The 21,842-nt window shown below is 40.3% G+C and overlaps 1 protein-coding gene across 7 annotated transcripts in view; it reads left to right on the top strand.

Annotated features, from left to right (window-relative positions):
• The window catches only part of PHACTR2 (phosphatase and actin regulator 2), a 291,648-nt gene that overhangs the window by 184,841 nt on the left and 84,965 nt on the right, over nucleotides 1-21,842 (top strand). For all 7 annotated transcript variants that reach the window (XM_070461304.1, XM_070461307.1, XM_070461309.1 and 4 more), the window contains exon 2: nucleotides 6,763-6,930. In XM_070461304.1, the coding sequence (XP_070317405.1) occupies nucleotides 6,763-6,930 (168 nt within the window). The remainder of the gene's footprint in view (nucleotides 1-6,762; nucleotides 6,931-21,842) is intronic.

Genomic DNA, 21,842 nt, shown 5'->3' with positions numbered 1-21,842 from the left:
ATACATATTCTATTCAAGTTCCCATGGACTATAAGCTCAGAGACACTGGAACATATCCAAGGACATAAAGCATGGTGCAAAAATTTCATGGTCTTAAAGGTATACAGTGGGGATATAGATTTTGAGATCTGATTCTCATCCATAATATCAAGGGTCCATGCTCTCAACATGACTTAGCAGTGATCAAGTCAACATCCATCACTTGGCTGAGAGTGTTTGCAAGGTTTCTTCTCTGTAAATGCCTCCTTTCCCCCACCTTTCCATTCTGAAGTCTTTCAAAGGAAGTCACCATGTAAAACCCACACATTTCAGGAGTGGGAAGTTAAGACCCATCTTCTTGAGAGTGGAGTTTTCTATAAATTAGTTGCGATTCTTCCATACAGATGTTATATCCCATACTTATTTATTCACTGTTCATCAGTTTGGATGATAATCTAAAACTGCATTTTTCCCGGATTGCTCTGGCTTTAGCCTGTGGAACTCTCTGTTGGCTCCTATGTGACTTTGACATTCTCTCATGAGAATGTGTTTTGAGCATTTGTTTCCTTTCTGAAAAGGAAGATGCTCCTGGCTCATCTAGTATTTTCCATGCCCCGGCCCTGGAAGCAGCCATTTCTGGAAAGAGGTCTGATTCCTTTTATTGGAGCATGCTATTAGAAACCAGAGGCTGAGTGCTCACTGGGGTGTCGTTGCTTCTAGCCCCTAGAATGAATGGGAAATACAATTATGTATAGTGAACCATGTATATACTTATAATCTTATCGATCTATCTTTATCTTTCCTCTCTCCCTCCTTCTCTCTCTCTATTCAAAACAGGAGTTCATACTGATGTCTCCGACTCTAATCCAGTCCACATCAATCATTCTGGCTTCCCCCTTTGCTTATCTGTAACCTCCATTTCCAAGAATGAGAAATCTGGCTCCTAACATCTATTATCCCTTGTTCCATCCTATTTACAAGTATACCAGTTTCAGGATTAACTCCTAACCCCATGTAATGCCACACATTTTTATTCTTCTGTTCCTTTTCACTTCCCTTCCACTGGTTATTCATCCTTCCCCCCCAAAAGGAAGAGATTTGACCCAACAAGAGAGTAAGGATCTTCTTTTGTGGCTTCCCAGGTGGTTCAGTGGTAAAGAAGCCGCCTGCTATTGCAGGAGACACAGGTTCGATCCCTGGTCCAGAAAGATCCCCTAGAGAAGGAAATGGCAACCCACTGCAGTATTCTTGCTTGGGAAATCCCATGGCCAGAGGAGCCTGGCGGGCTACAGTCCATGGGGTCCCAAGAGTCATATATGACTTAGTGTTCAAACCACAGCAACAAGAAGGATCTCCTTTAGATGTCGCAAGACAGGGAGAGCCGCCCGCTTTCGTAGAAACTGTTAGCCAGTTTCATCTGCCATGGCTCATAGCACCAGTTCCCTCTGACCTTATTGTCTACTTGGTTCTCTGCCCAGAATCGCGTGTACGCCGCTGACAGCATGTTTTTTAAGTCACTTTCGTGAGAGAGAGGCCTCACGGAAGGGTAGGAAATAGAGTTAAATGTTCCCTATGTGCTGCCCTAATGTTTCTTTGCTGTGTGTTCTGTAGCTTTTAAAGAGGAAGGTGGCAGAGTTATACTGGAAATGTAAAAAAACTGTAATAGAAATAAATATATATATGTGGTGATAATATTATGTAAGCATAATAATTTACAAAGGCACGAAAAGGATAGCCTAGAAGCCATATTTTAAGGAAATTAATGTTGGTTTGCTTGTTTTCTTACTTCCTTTAGGTTCTTGATTTTTAAATGTCAAATATCTTTGTACAGTGCCCTTTTAATAGGTATATTCTTTGATACAGTCAAATCACTATGAGTAGTATTGTAAGCGTATACTTAGTACAACAGAGAATCAGCATTTTTCTTAAAATCACATATGATTTCTCTTTGTTTTTGTTATTATTGGGCTTCCAAAATGTATTCTCATTAACTTTCAGTTATGTAAGGATTTCAGAGGATAGTTGAGGCCATCTTCACCACTTGTTTTCTCATAGAGTGGCTATCACTTTCTTTAGACTCAGTCCCCAGGAATTCTTTTATTGAGGTTCTTTTCTAAATGTTCTTTGACCTATGAAATTTGTGAGGTGGAATGCTCTCTCATATTTGTCTCACTTTCTCAATAACTGAAATAATTGTGTGGAGAAAAATCAGAAATGAGTATCTGGACTATCCGAGAGCTATCAAATATTATAAAAATACAACACACTCTCATATTAAATAGTTTCATTTTTCTAAGAATCCTTGTCATTCAGTTCTCAAGTATCTAAGAAAAGATTCTCCCAAATCTAGAATTTAATTTATATGATAATTATCTAGCTTCATTTATTTTTTGCTTCTGTGATCACATTAGCACTGGGATTGCCTAATTGATAAATTTCTGTTTAAATGAAAGAGAAAACCTTCATGTATTTTCTGGATCTTACTGGTTGGTGTGGGGAAGTTCTGTTAGGAATGGACTTACTTTGGTGGGAAGATAGACTGAGCTGTGTCTTTTAAATTGTCTACATTCAAAGAGCCAATGACTGGTTTTCAAAATATTTAAATTATTTTATAATGTTGAGTTTCATTGTGAAAAAGGAAAACCTAATGAATGTTAGGTCACTCTTCATAACATGTAAGTCAGTCAAAATTAATATTAAAACAGGAAATTCAGACTTTCATCTGGGATTTACCTGGCGATTTGTTTTTATCTGTGTGTAAATGCTAAAGTTACTAGACTTGTTGTGAAAACAATTTTAGAAAATTTCAAGTCAACTTTAATGGTACACTAGCCCAAAAGAAAAATAATAGTATGATCTGTGGTCCTGGCGGTATCGTAGGTGTTTGGTGAAAAGAAGGGAATAAAATTTCTGTTCCTATGACTCCAAAGCAGGTGACAGTCCCCTTCATGTTCATGATTGAAGAGAAATCCCATGGCAGCGTGGCCAACTATGCCAACCGATGATTCCTAATTGTAAGTGTGGTTTACTGTAATCGCCCAATAATTACAAAATTATGGGTGGATTCATTCAATCAGGAAAAAGGTATGTGTGTGTGAACTGTGCTGTAGTCATTGGCACTGACCCAGGACCTTTCCGGGGCATAAATAAAGACTAAAACTGCAAATGCAAAATGAAAAAAGGTATGACAATTAATGTCTCGTGTATCTATGACTTTAACGTTAAGAACTTCATTTTTCATTTTTCAACTACCTCATTCAGTCTCCCTATCTGTCACATTCTGTCACTTAAGGAATTATTTAATTTTTGTTTTCATTTGCTTTTCTTTTCAGAAGAAAAGAAAATAGATTATTCCTTAGTGGTTCAGATCAAAAGCAGAATTTTAATGGAGTGCCAGGGTTGTAGGTTTAGAGGAAATGAGAACTTAATGTGTGTCTATTGTGTCTATAGCCACAGAGGTGAATTGGAGATGGTAGCTTTAGTTCCCATGTTTGTAATAGTCCCATAGTTTGTAATATTTCACAACATTTAAATTGTTCCAAAATTGAATCTTCAGCATAAAGTCTCCATGAAGAAGAAATATCATGCACTCAGTTTTTCCCTGGTTTTGCTCCTAGTTTAAGGAAAACAGTTGGACAGGAGTGGAAGTGAAGTGAAGTCGCTCGGTCGTGTCCGACTCTTTGTGATCCCATGGACAGGGTCCAGGCAAGGGTACTGGAGTGGTTTGCCATTTCCTTCTCCAGGGGGTCTTCCTGACCCAGGGATCGAACCCAGGTCTCCCGCATTGCAGGCAGACGCTTTACCCTCTGAGCCACCAGGGAAGAGAAGCAAATAAGGATTTTACTTTTTAACTCTGACTTTGCTTTACAATTAGCCTGACCCGTCCCCCTCTCTGCCTGCTGTACTGTAGCCAGCGTGGGACCATTTACAAAATACTCAGTCACTGCAGTTCTTGCATTTCTGCCTGAGATTAGAGTCAACGTTCTGAGTGGGAAGAATGGGATTTATCATGCTTGTTTGGAAGGAGAACTCGTAAGGATTTAGGTGGTGGTGTGTACTGATTATCTTTTCTCACTTAGATTAAGATTTTCCTGGTTTGTGGTATGTCAGGTGATTTTTGACTGAAGCTTCAACACTTTTGTATTATATTAGACTGTAAATCTTTATTGAAACCCTTTGTTTTAACTGGCTTTGTTTGACAGTTCTCCAGGCAAGGAGGCAAAGGGTGCTGCCTCACTAGTGCCAGGAGGTTAAAAACCCAGGTTCAGCCCTTCATCCTCTGTTGGTATCTCGTGGCAGAAACAGAGAGAGGGGTCTTGTTACTCTGGGCGTAGTTCGATTTCCAGACCCCTGTGTGGTCTCTACTGACACCATAGCGGATGGAGGTTGTCTTGTTCCTCTGGGCAGTGGTTTGGTGTGATCCCACTTTGGGGAGGGAGGGAGAAGAAGAGATGCCTCGTTACTGGGTACGGGTGGAAGTCCTGGCTCCCGTGTGGTCTCCGCTGACACTGCAGACGATGGTTTGTTACAGGTGGCATGCAGGAAGGTTCCGGCTCTCTACTTGGTCCTCTGACACCACTCTCCTAGGGATGGTGGGGCTCCTCATTAGAGCTTTGTGAGGGTAGACATCTAATCTCCCCACTCAGCCTCTGTCGGCTTGGGTGGTCATAGTTTCTTCTGCGGTGTTTGTCTGGAGTGGAGCAGTTATCGTCTAAAAAGTCTTCTGTTTTGCTAGCCTGTCCGTTTTTGCTCGTTTGACCAGAGGGAGCAGGCTATTTGTTGAGGCTTTATTGGTCTGTGCTTGTTGATGTTTTTGGGTTGGCGACCACTTCAGCTGCAAGTCAAGAATACATGAGACTAAAAGAAACTCAGGGATCCTACCTCCATGTTGTTTCTTAGGTCTTGAGGGCCCACACTGGTCTACTTTCTTTTCAGCTTGTTAGTCTATACATGTTTTTTTTTTTTTTTGCCACCCCACACGGCATGTAGGATATTAGTTTCCTGACCAGGAATCGAACCCCCTGCAGTGGAAGCGTGGAGTCTTAACCACCAGACTGCCAGGGAAAGTCCCTAATGTTTGTTTTATATACAACATTCAGGGTATTTTTTATTTGTATTTAGCAGGAGAAATAGGAAAAAGTAAGTCTATTCCATTTTCCTAGAAGCAGAGGTTCTTGCCATTCAATATTTGTTTTATTTATCCTAGTATTTCCTAATATTTTATTTTAAAAGTTTTGAAGATGGGAGAATTATACAACTAATCACCACACATCCACCACCTAGATTCAACACTTAGCTACATTTTACTATATTATAAATTTATCCATCTCCACTCTATCCATCAATTTATTATTTTTGATGAACATCAGTACACCTCATCGCTATCATCATGCATGCCATTAATTGGACTTTACTATTTATGGTTTTTTAAAGGTAGATTTTACACAAAGTGAAATACACAATATCATAAATACCTTTTGATGTGTTTTGTATGCGTGCATGCTAAGTCGCTTCAGTTGTGCCTGACAGTTTGCAACCCCATGGACTGTAGCCCTCAAGACTCCTTTGTCCATGGGATTCTCCAGGCAAGAACCCTGGAGTGGGTTGCCATGCCCTCCTCCAGGGGATTTTCCCAACCCAGAGATCAAACCCACATCTGCATTGGCAGGTGGGTTCCTGACCACTCATGCCACCGGGGAAGCACGTGTTTTGTATAGTCCTTCATTGAGATAATTTCTAGGACTCCAGGAAGATCCCTCAGATCTCTTCTCAGTTAATTCCTACCTCCATCTCACTCCAGGAAACACCACCTGTTCTGATTGTTTTCTTCTTTCTTTTCTCCAAAATTCATTTTGCCTTTTTAAAAAACTTCACTTAAATAAAACCACACAGCACATACTCTTGTGTGTGTCGCTTTTTTTGTTTTTTTCAGCACAGTGTTTCTGAGATGCATTCATGTTGTAGGTACCAATAGCTCCTTTTAAAAAAGTTGCTGAGTGCTATCTCATTGCATGAAAAACACCATCATTTATTCATTCTGAGTTGCTTCCAGTTTTTAGTCACTAAAATTTGATTGTTGGGATAATATAAGTTACCACCATCTTCTTTCAGTTATGAACATAGTACAAGGCAACATAAAGTTGAGGGCCTTTCTTCTGGTTGACAAAAAGATTGAGGCACATAAAACCATGTTCTGTTACCTAGAACATCCACCATTTCCACATTTCTTGTCATTCGTGATAGCTATCAGTTTATTTGAAGCTAAAAATTTTTTTTGTAATAGAAGCAAAGGAGTTTTAGTGTGGTAAAATTTAACATTTAGTTTCTCGGCATTAAATTTTATTTTGTGAAGAAAAAAGCCTGGTTTTGACTACACCGTGACTGTCATATTCATTACAGAGAATGCCAAATTAGTCTCTGGAGGAACATCCTCTTTCACTTAACAGTACTCTACATCTGCACAAAAATATAGACGTAGTTGTTACAGATGGATTTAGCTGTGTTTCGCAGACCCTTATTTATCCAGCCTTAACTTCTATGCTTCTTTTGCTTCTTTTCTGTTTCCTCAAAATCAGTATCTAAGGGACTATCATTTCTGAGTGATCGATTTATTGATTGATATTAGAAGAGAGCTCTACCAGCAGGGAAATGGGGCAAAATAAACTTTATGTGAAATTCCAGTTAAAGTGGGTATGCTTCCTTTGAACAGTGCAGGAAGAAATTGATGATGTTGTCTCAGACTTTCATTACAGCTTTTCTCTGACTTGACTTTTCTTTCTACAGTTGATGGACTGGACAAAGCTTCTATAGCAAACACAGATGGCTCAACAGCAGGCTCCCAAACCCCTCCCTTCAAGAGGAAGGGGAAACTCGCCACCTTTGGTAAAATTTTTAAACCTTGGAAATGGAGGAAAAAGAAGACGAGTGACAAATTCAGAGAAACATCAGCAGGTATGAATATCATAACTTTGTTAGAAGATAAATTGTTAAATTTTCCAAAAGGTAAAAGATTGTATTCTGCGGATTTTTTTTTCCCCTGGGAAAAAATTAATCTATATTTGAAATGAAATTATTTCATTTAAGGTTCTGATTTGCCTTCTTTTTCTGTTCACTTTGGCTTTTTAACATAGTCTTGTTTTTAAATATGTACTTGTAAATTCATATAAAAATTAATGTGTAGGGAGAGGAAGACAAAGTGGAAAATTAGAAGTGGAAATGTTATTTCTCAGTGTTATAGCTGCAAGTATCCATTTACATACATACACACTATTATCTCTCTGTCTGCTTAGTTCCAATAGCATAATCCTATTTGTTAATTAAGAATTTTTAAAATGTCTTCCAAACGTACTTGTTCTGTGGGCAAAATTTAAATGGCTGTATGAAAGAGAAGTGTTGCTATATTTATTAATTTTAAATTTCTATCATGTCCTAGGACAAATAAATGGTATGTGTCCTGAAGGACACATAGTGCTATTGGTGTGAAAACTTTTTATCATTTTATTTTGTGGATTTGTTAAGCCGTAAGAATTACATTGTTTAGTACCTTTCATATGGACTCATGGACGAAGTTGGCTTTAAACCTCAGGCCAGAGTTAAGCTTGATTTAAATAAGTGTCCAATATCAGTGATATTTTTTAAGATAGAAAGACATTTTATCTCTTGTGCAAGTTCAGTTTTTTCCATGTTTGTTGTCTAAAGTAATCCCTTCATCAAAAATTCCTCACTGCCCCAGAATCTAGTATTGTCCATGGATTACAGAGCATGTCTTAAGGTAAGAGCTGGCCTTTAGTTCTAGAACTGTGAAATAAAATGGAAAATACCACCAATAGCACAAGGATATAAGATAGAGACACCAGGGCTTCCTCAAGAAAATTTTCTGTGCTGCATCTACAGCTATATCATTTCTTTGAGCATTTAGTATTTAAAAGGTAGTAATGATTCTATTTCTGGGATTTGTTTTAAAATAATCCTGGGGGGAAGGAGAGGATAGATGAAAAACGATCAGCCATAAGTTGGTAATTGTTTAAACTGGGTGATGGATATATGGAGTTTATTATTCTCCTATCTCTATTTGTGGGTATTGAAAAGTTTCTGTAATAGGAAGACAGGCAAAGAAAAAAGACTTGGCTTAGGGGCAATAATGATAGCTTGCTTATTGAATTCTCTTTAGCTCCTGATTTGCTTCTTGGGTTAGGAGCAGTGGGAAGTGATATACTGAGCCTGGTGCTAAGGCAGGATACCTGGGTTCTAGTTGAGTCCTTGCACCAAGAGGCCGTGTAACTTTGAACAAGTTAGATCAGAGTTGAATGAGTTGAATTCTAATGTGCATTCAGTCCCAGATTCTCTTGTGGGTCCTTGACTCCTTTGAACTCCTGTCTGGGCATCTTGTTCTGCCTTGCTCTTCAGTTGTAGATGAAATTAGACTGGCCTTCTTAAGTACATCCCTCTCAGGTTTTCCTAAGCATTGGGGGAATCTGACTTTTCAAGTTACCACGGAAACCCAAGATGGAAGTAAGGCTCTGGACAGTAGCAGTAAGATGACTTTGAAAAGAAATGATGGACATCTCTTCAGTTGTACCTCTTGCCCTTTTCCTGAATCTCCTCTGCTGACTTCTCTCCCTAAAGTAGAAACAGTTACAAAGAACCGCCCTTCATCTTTTTTTTTTTTTGTCACCTCTTTTTAATTATTTTAATAGTAGGGAGGCTGTAACATTTCTACCAACCCAGAATATTTAAGAAAAGTCATTTTAAAGAGCACTAAATATTACTTTATATTATCCCATGTTTATTGAGGATAGCCTATCCATCTTTGTATTGTTTCCTTTTCAGATTCACACAAAATTTTATATAAGTTGAGTGCCATGAAGTTATTTATGGATATGCTATTTCTAGTTCCTAAGACTGCTGAATTACATTAAAAACCCGAGAAAGTTATTAGATGCCTCACTGGGTTGTTTTTTGTATTTGCATCAAAATTGTGACATAACAGAGTAAAAACAAGCCAAGTAGATGTATTAATAATTCATTGTGAATTTTTCTGCTGCATTTACTCACATCATTTCTTTTTAAACCCATATTATTACTGATATTTGGCTCGAATTTCCTAAGATGTTATCAATTGTCCCAAGCATTTTGCCATCACCTTATATATAAACATATGTATATATACATATGTTTATTTTAAGGCTTCAATTTCTGCTATGCTTTATGGAATGTATTAGTAAAGGCTAAAATAAAGGGTGGAACAAAATGGTGTAACATGTTTTTTTCACATTGAGGGAAGATGTTACATTTAGAGGAAAACTGATACATTTGGAAATAACCAAGAGAAAGGTGTTCTCTTCTTTAATACATTGTCTCAAACAGTGAAATCTAGGCGTTTGGACATGACCAAGGCCATCTGCAGTCAAAGATCACCTTACACAATGGATCTACAGTATTTGGGGGATATGAAAGAAGATTAATTTCTTCCAAGAAAAGTAACTCTTCTTTGTTTTTCTTTCTTCTGAACTCTTGGCTTTAGAGTCATAAGAATGTGAATCTTACTGTCTTCCTTTACACAGTGATTGTTACCACTTTTCCTAGTCTGGGTATTTGTTGTAGGCATTTTTTAAAATTAATTTTCATTGGTGTATAGTTGCTTTACCGTGTTGTATTAGTGTCTGTTGTATAGCAGAGTTTTGTGTGTATAATATATCGGTCATACATATACTTCTATCGTCTCTTTCTTTGGATTTCCTTCCCATTTAGGTTGCCATGGAGCGTTGAGTAGAGTTCCCTGTGCTATAGAGTAGGTTCTCATTAGGTATCAGTTTTATACATAGTAGTGTATATATGTCAATCTCATATAGTGTCTATATCCCAATCTCAAATTCATCCCACCTCCCTTCCCTTCTTAGAAGCGTTATGTTTGTTATCTACATCTGTGTCTCATTTCTGCTTTGCAAATAAGTTCATCTGTACCATTTTCCTAGATTCCACATGTAAGTGATATTACACAATATTTGTTTTCCTCTTTCTGACTTACTTCACCCTGTATGATAGTGTCTAAGTCCATCCATGTCTCTGCAAAGGCATGATTTTGTTCCTTTTTATGTCAGAGTAATATTCCATTGTCTATGTGTACCACACCTTCTTTATCCATTTCTCTGTTGATGGGTGTTATTTTAATTGGTGGTAGGTAGGATGCAACACTGATTTATTAGTGCCATTGTAATAAATGTCATTGTTCTCACATGTTAATGGCAGTGGAAGTTAAGAAAGGTCCTGTCTTCTGCCTGCTTGGTCATCCTTGAGTCAGTTAGATTTGGAAGGCTGTCTTGTCCTCTCAGGCAGTCTGGGCCTATGCCCTGACTTCAAGTTCTTTGGACTTGTTTTATAGCAGAAATTTACTTGTGTCTTCAGTTCTGTCTGGGATGATCCGTAGGCTGTTGGGTTTTATGGCAGAATAGTCTTGTCTATTTACTCTCCCTCAGTGATTCTTTTCTTTACTTTTCATCTCCTGAGTGAAAGGACCCTTCTTGGGTCCCACCTAAGCTCTGTCCCTTCCCTATCTTTAGAACTCGCAATCTCATTTACACTTTTCCCCTACATGATCTTTTCTTCCCCTTTTTTGGGAGGGTGGGGGTAGGTAGTGGTGGCCGAGGTTCCTCCCTGCTCTCATCTTCCCAAAGCTGATAATACAAACACGCCCCCTGTCTAAACGTGGCTGTTCCTCTTTTGCATGGCCGCTTATGACCAAGACCAGACGTCTGGAAAATCCAGCCTGTACCTCGGATTCTGTTTCCTCCACAGTACCATCCCTTCCATCTGCCGTCTGCCCCTGTGCCCAGCACTCACTCCGTCCAGGAGGCGCCAAGCCTCCCAATCCTGGCGTTCAGTGTCACTGTCTCATTTTCATCCATCTCATCCTCCACCACTTCTGCCATTACTGGTGCGTCTTTCTTCTTTTACAAAACGGCTTTTATTGACTTTCAGAAGATGCCTTCATTTTGGTTGTCTTTGACTTTTCTTTCTCTTTTGTCCCCTCTCTTCCCCTTCCCATTTCCCCTAAACCCATGGGAGAGGTTTGGTGCCTGTCTCTGCCCTTCTCTTTGTGTGAATGGACCCTTCCTCACCCCACTGTCTTCTCAGCGTGCACATCTCCCAAACCCAGGTTCCAACGGAGGCCCAGGCACATTGACCCAAGTACCTGATGGGCAGCAGTGCCTGAGGACCACGGGTTAACTCAGAATCCACTCATATGGTCTATATAGTTCTATCCATACATTGAAAAAATGGTACATGCCAGGCATCAATTAATTTCCTTCCGGATGTCAATTTTTTAATTAAACGGAAATCAGATATTTTGGTGAGACTTTTCTTTTAAGAAACATGCATCAGATTTTGCTTTCACACAGTCAGGGGAGACATTCAGTTAAGTTGGACTGTAAGATTGCAGAGTTAGACTGCAAAGTTTTTACAGTGAGATATTTTGATGTCTGAGAGCAGTGCTGTGAATATCTGCTGTATGCCCTGTGGTTTAGAAGAGAGGATCCATGGACCTCTGACCACACTCAGTTCTTCCTCAAACCACTGAGCGATGGGGCAGGTGCCTGTAGTACTAACCATCTAATTCCATTCCTCCCTAAAGGTATCACAAAATTTGAACAGAGTATGAGATACCAACAATAATCTTTTATGAGAATGACTCTTCAATACTGTTTAAGCAAATGGCACCAGAGACCTTACAACTTGATTCTTTATTCTCTCCAACACATATCCACAGTTAATGCTTAACATTGGCTTAACATCTAAAATGTATTCACTTTAATATCTTTACTTTTTCGTGAGAGTTGGACCATAAAGAAGGCTGAGCGCCAAGGAATTGATGCCTTTGAGTTATGGTGTTGGAGAAGACTCTTGAGAGTCCTTTGGACTGCAAGGAGATCCAACCAGTCAATCCTAAAGGAAATCAACTCTGAATAGTCGTTGGAAGGACTGTTGTTGAAGCTGAAGCTTCAACACTTTGACCACCTGATGCAAAGAGCTGACTCATTGGAAAAGACCCTGGTGCTGGGAAATGCTGAAGGCAAAAGGAGAAGAGGGTGGCAGAGGGTAAGATGGTTAGATAGCATCGTTGTATCAATGGACACAAATCTGAGCAAACTCCAGGAGATAGTGAAGGACAGGGAAGCCTGGCGTGCTGCAGTCCATGGGGTCACAAAGAGTGAGACACGACTTAGCGACTGAATAGCAACAGCAAACTTCTACATTCAGAAATACTTCTGTGTTTGGGGATGGTATTAAAATACAATTTCAGGAATAGAAACAAATTATTTTTAGTAAAGCGAGATAGAAAATTTAAAGTTCACTTGGCGGCAGTAGCGGTCACCAGAAGGTTTCATTATGCTAGTCCTACTTATTTCTATCTGTTAACTTAAACTTTGGTTTTAGAGAGGAAAGGGACACATGCTCTGAATGAACGCAGAGAGGGAGGAGATGGGGAGGGGAAAGTTCTGTGTACAAATACTTTCCAAACCAAAGCAGATCCCCTGACTTCCCCAGTCTGGCTTTCTTTGGCATCCAGACTTTGACCATGGAGTTCTTTGATCCGTCCTTGCCTGCTGCTGTCTTCTGCATGCTTTCAGGTCCTAAACCTGTGATTTATTTGATTTCTTTCTCCTTGTGCTGATCTCTACCCTCAGCCTTTCTTTGGGTTTCTCCATTATCTGGTCCTTGTCACTGAAGGTTATCAATTATTCCAGGTTGCCTCTTTGCTCTACTTAGGTATGAGCCAGCCTGGCTCTGGAAAGCTGTGGAATGCTAGAGGAGGCCAGGAGAGGCTGGGTTCTGGCATCAAGCCTGCCTATAGGAGGAGAACCTGACCCAGCTGGTGAGGCTAACAGAGAAGATTCAGGATGGCGCAGGCCGTCAGGAACCCTAGAGTAATCTGAACAGTGTTCAGGTCTCAGACAAGCAAATACAGCAGTGGGTCCTTCACAACAAAATGGCATGTGTTCCACCAGGAAGGGTAACATAACAGGGCCCCCAGTGAGCGAGGCTGGGCAGTGCAGGCAAGCCTTAGGAGCCAGTGTGTTCTTTACTAGATGGTAGTATTCATGGGCAGATGGTGCCGGAACCAAAAAGACTCGAACAGACCTCACCATCCCCACCTTTGTTTTTTTTTTTTGTTTTTTTTTTATTTAAAGGAACCAGGCAATAGAGTAGGTAATTAGGACAGGAAGTTACCAAAGGATTCAAGACAGAAACTCACTGTTTTAAGTGGAACACAGGGGAGAGGTCTGCAAGACTGGCCTCCTCAGATGCCAGACCTCAGATACTGGAGCTCCTCTTAACTACAAGGACACAGCCCAAGAGTTGGGTGGCCCGAGAGATCAGGGATTATTGTGGATTTGGGGCTAGGTGGGGAAATCTCTGCCCACCCTCCTGGATCATCTTGTATACCACCATGGGAGCTCTGCCTCACGTGGAAGTTTGGTCCTTTGCTTCTTGCTCAGCAAGTGTGACTGACTCCACATTATTTCCTGAATGAATTCCAGCCTCTTCAGCTCTTCTCAGGGTAATTCAGAATGACCTTTCCTGCCTTATCTTTCTGCTATTAGCCTGCTTTGGACTTCCGTCCCCTCGGGTCCCACTGAGCGGGCCCTGAGCCTCCGTGTCCGCCGGCCTTTCTTCTTGCTCTTCCCTCTTTCTCTGAGCACCTTCCTCCTACAGCTGCACCTGGGGAAATACTGCCAGACCTGCAAGGGCCCCAACATGTCTCTTCTTTCCCGAAGATATTCTTGTCCTTGATTGAGCATCATCTAGTAGGATCCTCCCCTCCGGTGCTTGTCCTTCTGTTAGGATGTGCGGACTTGGACTTCTTTCCCGGTTTAGGTGTCTGCTACCAGTTTACTATGTAAATTATTTAAAGGAGGCGACTCTCTCACTCATCTTTGCCCCACTTCCTATGCTTTACATGATAATTTGAACCTAGTATGTACTCACAAAATATGCCTTGAGTTGGTTGTTTATTGACTATCCACTATAACAGAAACGTCCTGGGTGCTTTAGGACTTTATAAAAGAAATTGAAGATTGAAAAAATACCATGGAGAAGGATGACAATAAATTAAAATATAAACCAAAAGCACGTATGCACAACTGCAACTATGTACAACTATTAAAAAGCCAATAAAATAACTAGGGGAAATTTTATCTTTTTATCCTTATTTAAAAAGTTACACTCCTAAATGAAGAAAATCAAGACAGTGTATTTTCATTGTAATTGTGACTTTTATTTGTGTTGCTAGTAATGGAGAGGGAATGCCTGTCTTAATTTTCAGATAATGTTGTTGCAAATTATCAGCCTTCTAGGAGTCAGGGGCTTGCCTTGTGGCTCAAATGGTAAGGAGTCCACCTGCAATGTGGAAGGACCCCTGGGTTTGATTCCTGGGTCGGGAAGCTCCCCTGGAGAGGGAATGGCAACCCACTCCAGTATTCTTGCCTGGAGAATCCCATGGACAGAGGAGCCCGGTGGCCTACAGTTCATGGGGTCGCAAAGAGTTGGACACAACTGAGCAGCAGCAGCTAGGAGTCAGAGTAATTTGCTCAAAGTCATCTGGTAAAAACTTCAATTAGTAAAGGTACTCTCACTCCCTGATAATATAATGGCTCTGTTTTTATTGAATGCTATATGTGCCAGGTTCTGCTATAAAAACTTTATTCCTGTTAACTCACTTAATTCTCAAAGGTTATGCAGTTTAAGTGCTGCTATTATCCCAGTTTTACTGATGAGGACACTAAGACCAGAACATTCAAATGACTTACCCAAGGAAACACACCTAGCAGGAGGCAGAAGCAGTGTTTGAAGCCAAGCAATATGGTGCTACAGCCAAAAATCTGTACCATTACACTGTGTGGTCTCTGTGGAAGATAACTTCATACTCTGACCAGTAAGGATTGATCACTGAAGGATGACCCTAATTCCTGGATATGCTTCTGATACTGGAGCTTTTGCTTTAAGAAGGATTTGGTCTAAAGAATTATTGGTTCTACTTGGCTAGCCTGATTTCAGGCTGTGTGCACAGAAAAATGGTTGACAAGGATCAAAATTATGTTTGGTTCAGTTAAGATACTGTTTTTTGTTGTCATAGAGGCATAACATTGCTTATGGTGTTTACTTCCTATATCTAGAAGGTAGGGCAAAATTAGAGGATTTTCCTGGGGTGAAATTTGTTCAGGACTGGTCTGGTTGCATGAATAAATGACAGAATTTTTATTTTATGTCTTGTTTCACTAAGAAGATGGAACTGCCTTCATGGATCATTCACTCTCACGTTATATTGGAGGAAGCAAGGAGAAGCTCTCGCTTTTCCCAACATACAGCAGCAGAAAGAAGTTACATAGCTCACAAACACCACACAACACATCCTGGTCCATGTAGGTAGGGCCCCTTGCTTATATGCTAGACAATACTCTTGCCCTCTCAATGGACGTTTATTGAGCATCTACATCTGTTAAATGTCAGGCACTGTTGTAGACTCTTGTGATACAACAGAAACAAAGGAGACAAACGGCCTTCTCTTATGGGATGTACATTCTAGCAGGAGTAGGAGGCAGAGAGTAAACTCAGTACGTTACATGGTGTATTATAACATGAGAGGGAAAAAGATAAAGGAACGAGTAAGGAATGTGGGAGGGAAGTTTCAGTTTAAAATTAGGTTCTCAGGGACTTCCCTGGCAATCCAATGGTTAGGACTCTGTACTTCCACTGAAAAGAACTTGGTTTGATCCCTGGTTGGGAAACTGACATCCCACAAGTCTCTCCATGCAGCAAAAAAAAAAAAAAAAGCCCGAAACAAAACAAACAAACCCAAAAAAATGGAATGGTCAAGGAAACTTCACTGGGAAGGCAATATTTGAACAAAAACAAGAGGGAAAGAAAGAAAAGCACAGGGAAATTCTATTAAGTGATCACATGAGTTAGAGATGGCATGTGTTTTCTTCTACCTGATAATACTGTTAATACATTGTGAGTATAATCCAATATAAACTTTATCCAATATTTTTACAGTTAAATGCTTTCACATTCATGAACCTCTTGGTTGCTAACCTTGATGTCTGTTGTTGGCATCCTAGCTCTGAAAAAAAAAAGCACGTAATTTCACTCTATAACTCTACTAGAAGAGGAACAGGAATCCATGAAAGGGATTTAGCTCTATAATACAAATGTTTCATTATGGCTTCCTTTCTTAAATTCAGATCTAAGAGCCAGATTCTGACAGGCGATCAGATAGTCAGTTTCATGGAGTCCAAATTTCGAATCTCTCATAATGGTGATTTTTTTTTGGTGGCTCCAAATATCAAGTTCAAGATTACCTTTGTAAGTCGAAACAATGTGTTATTGCCTCAGTGTTCAAACACCCCTTGTTAGTGATGTCTCCATATTGCTTGGTTAGAGTACAAGGAATGACAAGTAAATACCCAAATTAAGTTACAAAATTCACTTTAATCCACAATACACCTGAAACCTGGGACTATTAAGACTCATTCCTCCAAATATAGCCAAACACTATTTATTGTTACTGAAGCAAGACACCTTCTGAGTTTGCAATGGACATTTTTAATGGAGAATTTCAGGGTTGTAAAGAACTTTACCAGTTATCTAGGTCGGTCTCCAGGGAATTCTTGTTGGCTCCAGCAGCCCTGATAGTATGTAGTCAGCTTTTTCCTGAGATTCTACTTCCTAGCGCTCATAGTGGTTTTTCTGTCTATTCCCTGGGGCATGCATGCTCAGTCACTTCAGTCACGTCCGACTCTTTGCGATCGTGTGGATCGTAGCCCACCAAGCTTCTCTGTCCATGGGATTCTCCAGGCAAGAATACCGGAGGGAGTTGCCACGCCCTCCTCCAGGGGATCCGCCCAACCCAGGGATCGAACCCAGGCCTCTTAGATATCCTGCACTGGCAGGCTGATTTTTTACCATTAGCACCACCTGGGTACTTAATCTGTCTGTCTCCTAATCACATTGGTACATAATGGTTTCATAGTGGTTTCATCCCTTTAGTCTATTTTCAGTTTAGAGTTTCTCACCATACTGAATTGCCTAATTATTCGAGTAGTTGTTATTGAGTATCAGACCTAATGCCTCAGGTGCTGGGTCCTAGTGGGGGGCAAGCCTGACAAGCTCCCTGCCTTTCATGGAGTCTACAGGGTAGCCTGGGGATCTGGCCATACCTCATGTTCTTAGTCTTGGCTATTTTAATGCCGAGATAACATGGTAACTTTCCCCCAAATTCCTATTAATGCACTTTACCATCCACATGTTTAATATTTAGAATCAGTGTCCAGAAGAGAAAGTTATCCTGTTATTAAAGTGATAAGAATTTGTCCGTAGGAATTAAGTATCTTATAAATGTCTAAGGAATTGAAAGTCCCCCATTGACAGTCTATATTACATTTATGCTCATTTAATGTTCTATATATAGAAAAGTATCACCCAGATTCTCCTAGTTGGGTGGTCTGTTTCACCTCCTTATAACAGTATGTTGGATGTTCTTTCTAGCTCTCCACTTCTACGTACTCTCTAGGACTCTCACCCTCAGTTCTGTGCTTTTTCCCGCAGGCATTCGCCTTCCCAGTGGTGTCCCATCAAGACATACTCCCTCCTGACATTAGACCTCCCTCTTGTATCAGATCTGTCTCCTTTGTGCCACCCAGAATCCCGTCCCACCATGCCTCAAAAATTACTTTCTTATGCTGATACCTCATAGCACTTTGTTTTATTATTAATACTCTTACTTTTATTGCACCCATTCATACTGTGCCCAGTCTTCCTGGATGCTGTTTGCTCTGAAAACACTAGAATTCTCCACTCTTGTTTTTTATGTCCTCACTGCTGTCCTCCAAGATACCTGATTTTATGCTATTATCTGAATTGTTTTTCCTTCCTCCCTCATTCAACTTCAGTTGGCCAGTTCAGTCAGTCTCCACCCAGCGTATCATTTCTATGTTCATGGAACAGACCCTGTGTCCTGTCAGGCCTGATATTATCATATGGATGTATCGATACGTATCATATCGTATGTCCAGAAAATCAGCCCTTGTCTCTGACACCATCAGTTCAAATGGCTGTTCACAGTCTTTGTTTACTCTTTGCGTATCATGATCTTCAGCCAGAAGAGAAGAAAACCACATCCAGTCTTCCATACCTTTCTGTTTCCCCCTCAGGACTTCTGGTGAGGTAGGGCTTCTGATTGCTTCTAGGAAGACAATTATTCCTATTTTTAAAAATCAATAGAGGAAAGTTTGCGACATCTTGGCGTGTCCTCCTTTGTGTCCTAAGAAACATCATGAAAAGCCAGGCTTCCTTCTGCTGACCCACACAGTCCACGCATCAGTAGCAGTTCCTGGGTGACGGCGGCTGGACCCTTCCTGCCGGTTCTCATCAGTCTCCCTTCTTGTTCATTTGTACAGCAAATGAATGAACTACTGATCTTTCTTCACTGGTCTACTGTGAGCTCAGATCTGTCCCAGGCATGGGGGACACAAGAGTTAACAAAAAGGGAATATTCCCGGGCTTATGAACTTTGTCCTCTGCTCTTTGCTTTGGCTTATGAACTTTGTCCTCTGCTCTTTGCTTTAGCGTGTCTGGTACCGCTCTTCTCGTCTGTCTCTCTTGACCAGCTGTCCAGCCCCAGATCTGCAGAGCCCGTCAGCTCTCCCCTTCCTTTGTGCTAACTTTTTCTTCTCAACCTCTCAACTGCTGTTTTGATTCCTTTTTTTCTTCCTCAAAATATTTCTCTTTGTAACTTCCTTAACTGTATTATTCTCCCACTCCTTCTAGATATTATTCACCTTTTCCAGAGCAAAGGGTGATGTTCCCCAACTCCTTTCCTTTCCCTAGTGGGAAGACTGCTTTGTATTTGTAGCTCTATGGGTGGCATCTCTCCAAGGAAGAGAAGCAAAGGTCACAGCCAAGAGATCACTGCAATGGTGTCTGCACAGTCCACACCCCTGGGTCTCAAGGTTACCTGTAGTCAGTCTTTTGGCAGCCCCTCTTGGAAACATTTGCTGTAAACTTTCCCCAACAAACCAGGCTCCTTGGAAGGAGGCTTTTCACAGAGTGCTGGTTTGTGCTTGCAATGTCAAACCATACCTCTTTCAGGAAACATGAATAGGATTTCTATTTTTCTGAAACTTTTCACTGCCTGGCCTCTGTTTCAAACTGTGGTCTTGAGTCAGCGAGCCTGTATTCCACAGGAAGATACTCTGTTTCTTCCTGACAGTTGTGATGGTGGACTCCTGAGATTTTCTTAGAAGGGGCTGTAGGAGGCAGATATGCCAAGGAAACACCAGCTAGTTCATACTCTTGTCACAGCATTTGTGATCAGGACTTTCTCTAAAGAGGTCATTTTTTTTTTTTTATCATTTCCTACTCTTGTGTTTTCTCTGGGGTGTGTGTGTGTGTGTGTGTGTACAGTGGCAACCCACTCCAGTATTCTTGCCTGGAGAACCTCATGGACAGAGGAGTCTGGAGGACTCCAGTCCATGGGGTCACAAGAGTCAGACACGACTTGGCAACTAAACCACCACCACAGTTTTATGAACTTTTAAAAGTTTTTTCTTTTTGTTTTGATGTGGACCATTTTTAAAGTCTTTATTGAATTTGTTACAAAATTGTTTCTGTTTTTTTGGCTGCAAGCCATGTGGTGTCTTAACCTCCCTGACCGGGGATTGAACCCCTTGCAGTGAAAGGCAAAATCTTAACCGCTGGATCACCAGGGAAGTCCCAGTTTGATGAATTTTCAGGCGTGTATAGTTTGGGTGACTACCACCATAATCAAGATGGATCACGGTTCCATCACTCCCAGTCTCCCGTGTGCTGTTTTCATATGGTCACGCCCTACCTCCTCTCTACCATCTCCTGAACTTCTGACCTCTGGCAAACACTGCTGTGTTTTTCTTCACTATCATTTTGTTGTTTCAAGTATGTCATTATACTTGTAATCATTGAGCATGAAATCCCTTGAGACTGGCTTCTTTCACTCAGCATAGCACCAGTGAGGTTCATCCAGGTTGTTGCCTATATCAGCTGTTCCTTGTGATTGTTAGATAGTATTCTTTGGTATGAATGTTCACAGTTTATGTGTCCACCTGTTGAAGGACCTCTGGATTGTTTCCCGTTTGGGGTAATTATGAGTAGAACTGCTATTAACATTCTGTAAAGCTTTTTGTGTGAACAAAAGTTTTTCTTTCTCTAGGGAAAATATGTAGAAGTAGATGTTGGGTCCTATGTTAAATGCGTTTTTAACTTTATAAGCAACTGCCAAACTATTTCCCAGGGTTGTACGTTCCTACCAGCGGTGTCAGAAAGTTCCAGTTGCTCCATATCATTGTCACCACTTTGTGTTATCATTGTAATTTTTTATATTGTGGTGAAAACATATCATAAAATTTATAATCTTAATCATTTTTTTAAACGTAGGGTTCAGTAGTAAGACACATTTACATTATTGTAAAGCAAATCTCCAGGGACTTCCCTAGCAGTCCAGTGGTTAAGAATCCATGCTTCCACTGCAGGGGCACAGGTTTGATCCCTGGTGGGGAACTAAGATTCCCTCATGCCATGCAGTGTGGCCAAAATAATAATAATAAAGCAAATCTCCAGGACTTTTTCATTTTTAAGGAAATGAAGTTCTGTACCTATTAAACAATTCCCCTTTACCCCGTCTCCCCAGGGCCTGGTGATCACCATTCTATTTTCTCTTCCTACTATTTGACTCCATTGGATACTTCATATAAGTGGAACCATACAGTAGTTTTCTTTTTATAGCTGTTTTATTTCATTTATCATAATGTTCTCAAAGTTCGTTCATGTTGAAGCATGTGACAGCATTTCCCTCCTTTTAAAAACAGCTTCGTATTTCATTGCATACACATACCACATTTTGTTCGTACTGTCATCAGTGGGTATTTGGGTTGCTTGCACCTCTTGGCTATTACTACTCTGAACATGGATATGCTGTCATTATTTTTTTGTTTTAGCCATTCTAGAAGGTATGTGGTAGAATTTTATCATGTTTTAATATGCATCCCCTTGTTGTTCAGCCATTTAGTTGTGTCTGACTCTTTGAGACCCAATGGACTACAGCATGCCAGGCTCCTCTGTCCTCCACTAGCTCCTGCAGTTTGCTCGAATTCATGTCCATTGAATCAGCGATGTATTCCTCTAATGGCTAATTATGTTCAATTTCTTTTCATATACTTATCTACCATCTATATATCCTCTTTGGTAAAGTTTCTGTGTAAGTATTTTGCCTGTTTTCTGATTGTTTGCTTTCTTCCTGTTACATTTTGAGAGTTCTTTGTATATTCTGGATACAGATTCTTGATCAGGTATGTGATTTGCACATATTTTTTCCCAGCTGGTCTCTGCCTAACCCCAAACCACACAAATTTTTTCCTATAATTTCTTATAAAAGTTTTATATTTTAGTCTTTTACATTTAGATCTATGATCATTTTTATGTTATTTTTTATGTAAGGTGTAAGGTTTAGGTCAAGATTCATTTTTTGCATTTAAATGTGCAATTTTCTCAATAGCATCTTTTGAAAAGACCATCCTGTCCCCATTAAGTTGCTTTTGCATCATTAAAGACCAATAAGCATGTTTTTCTTCTATATACTCTTCTTTGGTGAAGGTGTGTTCAAGTCCTCTGACCAATTTTTTATTGAGTTGGTTGTTTCCTTAATGTTGAGTTTTGAGAGTACTTTATATGGTCTAGATATGTACAATGCGTTTGTCGGATGTGTTGTTAAAGTTATGTTCTGCCAGACTGTAGCTTGTCTTTCCATCCTTTAACAGTGTCATTTATAGAGC

The sequence above is a fragment of the Odocoileus virginianus genome, chromosome 34 (assembly GCF_023699985.2).
Source record: "Odocoileus virginianus isolate 20LAN1187 ecotype Illinois chromosome 34, Ovbor_1.2, whole genome shotgun sequence".
Taxonomy (NCBI): Eukaryota; Metazoa; Chordata; class Mammalia; order Artiodactyla; family Cervidae; genus Odocoileus; species Odocoileus virginianus.
This window is presented reverse-complemented; position numbering and strand designations above follow the sequence as displayed.